The sequence below is a fragment of the Pterocles gutturalis genome, unplaced genomic scaffold (genome assembly GCF_000699245.1).
Source record: "Pterocles gutturalis isolate BGI_N339 unplaced genomic scaffold, ASM69924v1 scaffold2653, whole genome shotgun sequence".
NCBI lineage: Eukaryota > Metazoa > Chordata > Aves > Pterocliformes > Pteroclidae > Pterocles > Pterocles gutturalis.
Window position 1 is genome coordinate 43,490 of NW_010117825.1, and position 10,701 is coordinate 54,190.

Sequence of the window (10,701 nt, forward strand, 5' to 3'; positions counted from 1 at the left end):
AACAAAATATTTTAATTTAAATATGCTCCATACTATACAACTGTATAAAATACCAACTAAGCATTCATTTGAACATTTAAAAAAAACCCCAACAAACCAAAAAAAAAAAAGCAAGCAGCACACTGTAGTAATGATAACAGAAGGTGGCACAAGCCAGGATATACAACCAAAGACAGGCAAGTTACTGTCTTACAACCTTTGTTTACAATTACCATGAGAAGGGGAGACACGCTGTAGCCATCCCAAGACTTCCATGGTTTCTAGTGCCCACCTTATTAGGCAGATGTCAGTATACTAAAATGACGAAAACCATACTGATATTTAACATTGTATTCTTTTTAATTGAAAGGTAGCACTACTTTCTTGGGATTGCTAGGAAAAACAACAGCAACTACTCAAGTTTCTAATGCAGAACTAATGCTTCGATTGGTAATCATGGAAAGATGGAAAAAAGACAGAACAGGAATTATTCCAACAGTTTTAAACTGAATGAAGTGAAACACTAGGTCCAGCAGCAATTTGAGAAACATGGAAAAAGTCTTGGAAAGGCTTAAAGGCAGTTGTGGCTAACCTACAAAACTTCTCTCCATTTTATTTATTTTGTGTGTTAATAAGCAGCACATGTACCCAGCTGATTGTCACACCTTAGTAACACAAAACAACCTTATGCACCCCATGTCCATAAAATATGGCTTCAGCAATACATGGCATTAGCTCTTCTTAACACGGTTAAGAAGGAGAGAGTGCCACTTGAGTTAGGTCGGAGACAGACACCAAGTGTCAGTGCTTGTTTCAGTTTACAGGGCATACCAATCAAAACAGCATCATGACCACAAGTATTACTGAAGTTCAATATATTCCTGGTCTCTGTGGTCACAGGATATCAATTTCTGTTTTGCTTAGTATAATGACAGGCCTTCAATAACAGCTTGGAATGGCTACATTGTACATCCCACTTTTTTTAGTATATATTATTTATATAAAAAACAAGATGTGAACCTGGGCATTTGATTCAATGTTTGCTTCAAATGGCACAGAATGGATTGCTTTGTATTAACTCCTGCTACAAAACTCCTTCTCAGACCAACTGTGGCAAAAGCAAACCAACAGAGAACCGGGCTTTGATTTCTAAAAACATGTTGAGAAGCTTCAAACATGCCCTTTCTAAAACTGTGATATTTTTCCCCAAGATATCAGTTACGGTCTCTTAAAAAAATATTGAAAACTGTTTCAAAGTAAGGATCTCCATTTTAAAAAACAAGTAATAAAATACACTTCTGGCATCTTTCTTCCTTTAAACTTCTATGTTATGAGCTTTACTCATAAAGACATTTACTGTCTTTAAACACGAACGTATAAAACACCCTAAAGCTTCTCCCACATAAACCCATTACTTAAGTATGCATTATTACTTGGCATTAAGCATTTCTAAATACCAGCTTATTTTGGAAGCAAAGCGAAGAAAGTGTATATTTATGGACATACAAAGCCAGTAGAAAAAGATACAAGTGTGCAGCTTGTAGAACAGTTCACATCAGGAATGAATGAGGAAAAGGCACTCCATCTCTCTTTGCTGTTCTACACAGTGTGCAATTTTTCAATCACTGTTAAACTGTTGCTCAGAACAATGCAGATTCACATACTGAGTATAGTTTACATCTCTCCATTACCATTTCTTTCACTGAAAAATTACATTGCTGTGAATATGCAACGTTAGCTTTATTTATACATGTAAGAGTACTTCTTTTTCCAAATGAGAAAGTCAGTTACTGAACAAACGTTGCTGAAGATATAAATAATTTAAATAATTTAAATTCAACTTATTTAAATAACTTTCCTATTGCACATTTTTTCCATTACTTTGCCAGATAAAACCCTATATAGGCATTTAAAAGGTTAAAATTTCAAAAGCACAACTTACATAGCACCAAAATAAGGTGCTGAAGAAATTGCATGCCTGCTGGAAAATGAGTGCCAATAAAACAAAATATACATGTATCTACACATCTAGTAAAGTCTGGGCTGCTGAGATAATAAATACTTTAAACAATTTCTCAGATTCCCAGAAACATGTGAGAAACTATAGAAAATAATGCAAAGTTACTTTAGAAGACCAAGAATACACATGCACAAAATCTATTACAAGAAAAAGGTTTACAATTCCCATACTTTAATCTTTAAAACCACCTCTGTTATCACTATGTACTCCACACAATGACTAGCCTATTAGTTTGAGGATTTATGTGAGACAGAAGAAAGTAAGCTTCCCCCAGATACTTTATAATGGAACAGCCTACAGTACCCCCAAAAAAATAAACCCAGTTTGTCCTGTTACGTCTCAATGTCTTCTTCTGCCCATCTTTCGTTCCCAGTGATCTCGGAATACACTCATGACATCTACCAACCCACAGCATCAGAATTAAGGATGAAACTTCCTATATTTTTTTCTGAGCAAACTTACATTGGAATTTCTCCTACTATAACTGCTCCTGTTGCCACCAAACCTGTGACCTGCTGTTTCCATAGTAAATGTTTCCCTTGCATGTCTACTTGTAACCTTCGGAAAAACAACAGCAGTTCAACTTAAATGGGTAGGAGTATAATCTGGCCTTCTCGTCTGAATAATTTTTGGTTTGGGCTTCTTTGTTTCTTCTTCCACATCATTTTCCTGGTCACTCTCACACACGTGGACGACAACACTAGGAGTAGTGTCAGTTGCAGCATGTAGCTCATACTTTTCTCCTGAAAGTTAAAATAATAGCAAAACTGGTTAAAAAGGATCCATTCTGTAGAAAAGTATAAAGATATTACTAAAAAGAATTCATAAAAATGTGGAAGTAATACACTCATGACAAAAGCCTGATGCCACAACACATTAGATGGTGCAGGCAGGTGCATTGCCAACAGTCACATTTACCATCCAGAAGTATTTATCTTCCTTCCCCCCAGAAGCTTTCAGTGTTAAGAAAGCTGGATGCACTTCCTCCCACCTCACACGGAGGTGCTCTAACACTGTTCTAGCATTCTGAGGAGCAGCAGAGCTAGACAGCAGGCTTCATGCATGTATAACGTGAAACACTCAGACATAATACAGCCAGCGTGTAGAAGTGCTATGACACAAATATTTTACTGACCACTGATGCGAAATCTGTTTTCTCCATAATACAAATAATTGCTTTTAAATTTAACTAGGTGTTAAATAATTTTAATCTTACATTAGATCAGGAAAAACTGCTTCCCTGATCAGCTCCCCTTAATTTTTTTTCTTTTTACTTTATACTCATTATCTCTCAGTGGCAAGAATAGTCTTCATTAAGACCACTACAGTAATTGCACCTCAGCTGTTCAAAAGAGCTAACACCTGTGGCAAGCAGCATACTCTAGTATGCCAAGGCTCTGAAGTGGTCTCTGCTCTGTTTCCCTAAGAACTTTAGAAAGGGTAACTGGCACAAAGAGCAGTTCCACAGAGATTCTTGCCTCTAGTTCTTCAGAAACACACAAGCCATTGTGCTAGAGTAACCCCTGCTTGCTCCTTGGTACCAAGTCATTATTAACACCATGTTCCAAAGAACATGACAGTCAAGAGGCAGAGCTTTATAGGGCTCAACATCCACAATTTATATGAAAAAAATCTCATATGAAAAGGAATCACAGATCTGCCAATGAGCCTACCGCAGGGCATCTCGATAACAGAACTTTCAGGAGAAAAAGGACCAACTTCTACTGCTTAGTAAAATCTTAAGTATGTATTTTAAGACTTAACGGTTTCTTTATGGTACTACTAAAATTTAAAAGCAAAGCTTGCAGTAAAGAAAGCAGCACCCACGGAGCAAGCTCTGAACTTTCATAAAATCAATAAGCTGTAATGTTATTTGTTACACGTTTCATCAAAACAACTTTTATTCTGACAAGCAAAGACTTATGGGACTTCTGCTTCAAAAAAACTGAGTTCAGGAAAAATAGTCTTTGATAAAAACATTTACCATGTCAACAGTGTTCTTGATGGATGGTTTTAAAGACCTACATGCAGGCTCATCTGCTTAGTTCATGTATTTCTGGATAAACAAATCATTTGTGGCAGCATTTTATACCTCCACTTCTAATTGTAGTATCTTCCCCTATAAATTGTTTTTGCCATTATAATTCACACAATATTTAAAAGATAGTCTTTACTAAAAACTGGCAATAACCTACCCTAATTTTTATGCCAGCATAAGCATAGATTTTTGTCCCTCCACAAACTCCAAAGGGCTGAATTTTCACAGGTAAGAATTCCCTAATGGTTTGTGAGATTCATGTTATTTTCACTAGGATCTGTGGATATCACCAGCTTACAGTCAGCCAGAAACTGATACACAGAAAGCTGATGAATGAGGAGCTGAGACTTCTGCCCTACCATCTTCTCCACCCCTCACTACTGACATAAGACACATTCCCTAAGCTGGTAGGTAAATGGGTATATAAAAATGCTACAGTACAATGATTCAGACTACAGTTTTTATTGTCTTTAATACTGTTACTAAATGTGGCCATTTTTTCTCTCCCCTGAACTTAATAGTACCGTTGCAAACAGATTAAATCAGAGTTGCATATTTTAGGAAATACAATTTGCACCAATTCTCATTAAGAAGGTTGTCTTAACTGAGGTATAAAATTACATCAAGGGACATGATCATTTATCATCGAAAAGCAGAACCATGTTTAAAGTAAGAGGTAGTTCAGTTTAGTGGAACTTTATCAAAGTAGTATTTGGTTTAAAACACAAACAGCAGGTAGAACTGTTTCTCCTATCTGTGGTGCTATCCACAGTCTACACAGCATGGTTAGCTGAAATTACAAGCAACTTATGGGATAACACTAGAAATAAGGGGCAAGTGTACAGTCTTAATACCTTCTTTAGTTTGGACAGTGAGGGAAAAAAAAATGAACCTGAAAGAAACTTTTTTTTCTTCTTCTCAGAGTGAAGCTATTGTGAAGTTTCCAAGAAATGAATAAATTGCAGCAGACAAAAATTAGAAGGTGCAAGGAGTGGCAGAAACTCCTCCCTCTTAACTCCGAAAGAAAATTAGGTTGATACTGATAGTTTCTGTCCTCCCCATATTACTACCTCAGATGCAGAGGTAATTCTAGCACAGAGCTACACAGCTGTTAACTGGTTCACTGTCTTAGTCTGAAACAGGACTTTCCCATCCCTTCAAGAGGTCACATACAGCCGTCTCTTAATTTTTAGGAAGTTGCTTCTTGAAAATTCCAATTAACAAGCTAATACATTGTTCTGACAAACAAGCTAATATAATATCTATTAATTCTCTTTACAAATCACAAAACAGATCCCATTGTGGAGGTCTGGGCCCTCCAAGTGATCCTGTGGAACTACCATGTGTGTAAGAAACCACCTCTTACTAATGTTTTTTCTGATACTAAAAATTTAATTGGTAGATATTTATTAATTTGAAGAGCTCTAGAAATTCATAAAGTTTAAAAGGTGTTTTACTCAACCAAAATTCTAGTGTTTCTACTCCTTCTTACCTGGTCCTAACTTGGAGATAGCATATAAAAGGTCATAGTTAATGACTGGAGTAGCGTCTTCTACTTGCTTCCAATCAACAGGTGGAGAGGCAGGAGGTGAAATCAAAAACTGTTTGTCTGGATTTGGTGGTGCCAAATGCGAGCTTCCAATGTGCAAAGTCTGAAAAAAGCATAAAAGCCAAAGCTGTTTCACAATTGTCAATGAATCCATAATCCATGAGGAATTTTAAGGTTTGGAAAGATGTTATGCTGTAACAGGCACTCAAGGTGGCAGCATGTAACTACATTATCCAAGAGAGCTATATGAAAGACCCAGTATACAAAATACAGACAAGCCACCACCTTTAATAACTCTGATGAAACATGCAATGAAGTATGCACATCTGTATCTTCTCACTATGGATGTTTACAAAAATTTCACCAGAAAATATCTGCCCTTAAAATACTGAAGTAGGAGGAAGCTGGATATGGGCTTTAAGGCCTAATGACAAATGGTGTTGAAACTCATTACCACAAGTGAGAGTGGTGAGAATTCTAGAAGGTATATAAATAAACTGGCTCCTTCAGGACTGTCCCTAGGGACATCTGAAACAGACACACATAGATTAATTTTCCCATTAAACTTATGGAGGAAAATAAACAGCAGCTACCAAAAATCACCCAGACTACCAGAATCTGAGAGTTTCACATCTTTAGCAGCAGATGCTATGCAGCTATGTTGCACTGATGGCAATCTCCAAGTACAAACATGTGCTAAACAACCTGCAGCAGCAAGAGCAGGATCAACAGGTAGAGTCCTGAATGTGCAGCTTTACACTTTGGTTTCCCTCAGATGCTACTTGAGCATGCATGTGTGTGCGCGTGTACTGTTGGTAGAGCACGCTTGGCCTCCCCCATCCCATTAAACTCTTATCTTTGACTGTGCTGATTACTATCATCTACTCACTTTCCAAGGTTATTCAAGCAATACAGAGACAAAGGCAAAATATGTAAGCCTCCAAATACTCGTAGCTTTGGAACAACCTGTGATTCTGTAATCAAACTGAAAAAATTAACAGTGTTCATTAGCGTGACTGAAGACCTGTGGAAGCTTATCATGGGTAAGTTATGCTTTAGTACCTTGTCAGGATAATCACAAAAAGACTTACCTGAGCAAAATACAGTTTTATTTCCTTTCCAAGGAACTCTGTCTTGTGCAACTGGATTCTAGCATCTGCTGCAGATAAAGGGTTACTGAAATTTATTCGTACTCTTTTGAAGCTCTTAAAATACTGAAAGGTGATATCTCTGTCGTATGTTCTAAACAGCGATTCAAATTTGGCCTGAAAAGAAAGGACCAGAGAAGAAAGTCAATACGCAACACTCTACCTTTTCTCTAAAGAAATACAGAGATAAATTGCAGTTACTAGTAGGGGCATACTACTACTCTTGGATATTGATGTCTTTATAACAGCTTAGATTTAGTTTTCTTCTCTCTTTTTGCAATGAATTTTTCTACCTATCACTTGTTTTCTCTATAGCAGCTTTTTTCTTTCTTATTTAAAAACAGATTATCATAATTAATGTGTTGGACATGATACTCTGATACAGTGACATAACAGAAATATTAGTATTTGTAAGATATTAAAAAGAAGTGCTTGTCTTGTAAAATTAATATCCAAAGGCCTTGAAAAAAGCCTGCCAAGCGTGCCTTTGTTTAAATGTGCAATTTTCGAGGAAACCAACACAACAGTTTTAATAAAGAAAAATTAAAAAACATATTTGCAAGCTAAATGTAACTTTTTTCACTTATTCAGCATGCATAATAAAGTTAATTAACATCTCCTGTTTTAATAGCTACTACTTTCATTTAGGAAAACAGCCATATTATTACTGAACTCTAGTTTAATAGTGTCTTCTATTTCTGGAACCGAATTCCAAGAAGGCTCCCACTATCTTTCCCAAAAAATCTGAAGTACTAACCATACAGCTCCTGAAGGGCCTTTAACACACTTTCTGTTTTGGCTGTGTGATAAGAGGACCAAAACTTTGAACCTTCATAGATCTGCAGCTGAGTTACTTTGCTGTCCTATCTGCATGAAAAGACTGAAGCACCTTTACCAACAGCTGGCCATCACCATTTTGCACCTTGGGTTTGTTCTCCTAGGGCATCTGTGCAAACCTGACTTGGTTATTTTTCATATAATTTATGTGCTTCCACTCTTACGTCAGGATGCCAGAGCAAAGGAGGTGAAAGAAGCAGGAGGTTCTGAAGCTGCCGCGCTCTTGCAAAGTGTTTCAGGCTCACTGAGTACACTGTAACCAGTCACACACCTTATTTCAATGATGGCAATAGAGCAAGCATTCAAGTTTCAGATATTTTCTCATCATAAAAGCTTACCAGAAGTTCAATACAAAGCCAAAATAAACAATTATGTAAAATCACATTGCCTCATTTTTTTTACTGTTACATTTTGAATTCGTAGAAAAAAGCAGCAAGGATTACGTAAGGCAGCAGCAATTACTTCAAAATTTAATTTTCCTTCCTGAAAAGCTCTGCTTCACAAAATCGCCACAGCTGTGTAAACAACCACTATATTTCAAAGACATTTTAAAATATCAGAGCTGTTCTGTTTCTTGCTGAGCCACACTTAAAGCTTTTTCAAAATGAGCTCCCAAACAAGACCTTGACCCTCCACACAGAAAGCCTGTATTTGTTAGCCTCCTGTACTCCAGAGAGAGAGGGATGCAACCATGAGAAGTGAGCCAAACACAAGCTAAATTGCCTTTTGAAGATCACATTCAACATTTAAACTCAGAGAGTACCTGCAAGATTTGTGCAATATATATAGTTTTTAAAATGTGTGTGATTATAGAGGTCATAAATGTCATACTAGCAACACAACACTAAACAAAGTGTTATTTTTGTCCTTAAGGTATCTTAGCAGTCAACAATTCACTGTATCAGGACTGGATTACTTACATTATAGTAATTCTAACCAGTTACATATAAATGCAGGAGTTCTTATAGTTTTAACATTATGCTCTTAATTACTGTGCCAGCCAAAAAATCCCATGAAAAAAATATAAAGTCTACTACAAATTATGTGAGTCTTAGTACCAAAATTATAGTCTAAAAATTTGCTGAAAATGCATATGCAAGTGAAGAATCCATTACAGAGACAGTCAAGGAAGACTGGAGGTAAACTTTCAATTTTTTTCAAAAACATAGCTTAAGACCAAATAAATTCCAGTTAGTCTCATTCACATCAGAGCATACTGTTGCAGACTTGTAAGACCCAAGACCCTTACAAACTGAAATTTTCTTACAAGTCAAAAAACTATCAAGGCATACTTTAAACAATTTGAAACAACACCTACATACTTCAGTATTCCAGTAGTTCGCAGAAATAAAAAACAAAACATAAAGCATACCCTTGTTTCTGCTTGATTGAAGACATCACTATCTGCCACACAGGCAATCAGAGAACTAAAACTGTAGTTAAAATTTCTAAAATGCATTTTGTGCTTTGTCAAAGCACTACTTGCTGTTCCACAGAAACCAATGACTTTTAAGGAAGCCGTTGGTCCTGCAGGCAGCCTTTATAAGGGGAACAAGTCCAGCCCCTGAAGAGAGAAAAAAAAAAAAAAAAAAAAAAAAAAAAAAAAAAAAAAAATTAATACCCCAAAAAAAGAAAAAAAAAAAAAAAAAAAAAAAAAAAAAAAAAAAAAAAGGTTTCAGAGCATCCTGTATGTGACAGCGAATTCCTGAACAAAGTCCTGCATGCTTTGAGGCAGTCAGGAACAAAATGTAAGCTGCGACTGGAAAGAGGTGACGTCAGCACATTAGTCAGCTTCCCTATGCTAATTACCAGCGCTGGGGAGGATGGAAAAAACAGCTGAGGTTTGCACAGCAGCTGCTTTATCAAGCCTCTTGCAGCATAGTTTCCACTGGTAGTAATTCCATTCAGTGCTCAGACAACATGCTCTTCACTGGAATGGGACAACCCATCTTAAGATGGAAAATGTTACTGCTAAAGGACCAAAGTCTAGAGTAATAGGCTGTAATTAGCCAGGAGGAAAATTTCAAGACTTCGGAACAGAAAACAAATCCCTCAGGTCAATAGCTTTTCATAATTTTGTGGAAAAAATACACAGACTGAAATTTAGAGATAAGGAGAAATTTATTTGGGAAGATACTTCTTCCCTCCATTACAGTGAGAATTAATTTTGAAGCTTTCTTCAGAGCAACTATATGGAATAATTACCATTCTCACTTTATTAAAAAGTCATAAACTGTTGAGGTTTATGTTCTGGGATAGTTGGGGGTCAGGTTTTTTGTTTCAGTTTGAGGGGGTGGGTTTGTTTTGTGGGGTTTTTTTTTGGTTTTTTTTTTTTTACATGAGCTTCATCAGAAACCTAATGGCAGAGTTTTAAGAGACAACTTGAACTACCAACAGCAGTGATGAGGTATGAAACCTACATTTCTGATATCTTCTGATTTATTTGTATCCTGGTTTCAGAACATTTTCCAAAAAGTAACACAAGACACAGGTTTTTGGGTGGGTCTTTTTGTTGTTGTTTTTGTTGGTTCTGGGGGTGGGTTTGTTTTGCTTTTATGTGTTTGGTTTTTTTTTAATCAAGAACCATTTCTAAGAAACCATTAACATTTAAAGTAATTCATTAAGTTTAAGCTGAAGCTTTTACAAGCTATTTGGAACTCTCCTATATAGCTTCAGATCAAAATTTATAATGACGTCAAAATCGTAAGTGCCTTTGTAGTTCATTTTACTATAACATGGGACCATGACAGAAGCATCAGTTTTTATTGAAATACTTGCAAACAATAGAGAGTAGTAAGTTTAAAACCTTATTTCATAAATATTTAATAACGTATAACTATTCACATGAATAGCATTCTCTGTTTCCATGGGCTCTACTTACTTGCTTAACAAAGTTAAGGATGCTTACTGTGCCACAGGCTAAAAGCCTGATTTAGCAGCCAAACTCCCTGTGATTGTAGTTACCTTAGTGTAAAAGTTAACTTGGCAAGAAAGACTACTCAGACCAACTTCCTAGCACCTTTCCTTAGAAGCCCTTACTTAAACTCAGCTCAGCAGAAGAGAAGGTGCTCTGAAGGTCTACTCAACAACTGATGCAGATGCCGACAGTGAGATTAACCTCAACTCTGAA

At 36.4% G+C, this 10,701-nt stretch overlaps 1 protein-coding gene across 2 annotated transcripts; it reads right to left on the reverse strand.

The window, feature by feature from the left end:
- Positions 1-2,303: 2,303 nt before the first annotated feature.
- Positions 2,304-9,062, reverse strand: RCAN1 (regulator of calcineurin 1). Of its 2 annotated transcripts, none has more exons than XM_010075947.1 (4): positions 8,944-9,062; positions 6,678-6,851; positions 5,530-5,689; positions 2,304-2,742 (listed from the first exon to the last, which is right to left on the reverse strand). In XM_010075947.1, exons 1-4 carry the CDS (start codon positions 9,028-9,030, stop codon positions 2,579-2,581), a joined length of 585 nt encoding a protein of 194 aa, XP_010074249.1. In that variant the 5' UTR covers positions 9,031-9,062; the 3' UTR covers positions 2,304-2,578. The 2 variants fall into 2 exon arrangements, with proteins under 2 accessions (XP_010074249.1, XP_010074250.1); XM_010075948.1 differs by lacking the exon at positions 8,944-9,062 and adding an exon at positions 8,933-8,941 and having other exon boundaries at positions 2,422-2,742.
- Positions 9,063-10,701: the final 1,639 nt, after the last annotated feature.

Bases quoted from the DNA above. Each gene is read 5' to 3' on its own strand.
- RCAN1 (XM_010075947.1), bottom strand. From the start codon at position 9,030: ATGCATTTTAGAAATTTTAACTACAGTTTTAGTTCTCTGATTGCCTGT. The intron at 6,852-8,943 runs GTATGCTTTATG...CTTTCTTTTCAG, and splicing joins TCAATCAAGCAGAAACAAGG to GCCAAATTTGAATCGCTGTT. The intron at 5,690-6,677 runs GTAAGTCTTTTT...TGCTTTTTTCAG, and splicing joins TAAAACTGTATTTTGCTCAG to ACTTTGCACATTGGAAGCTC.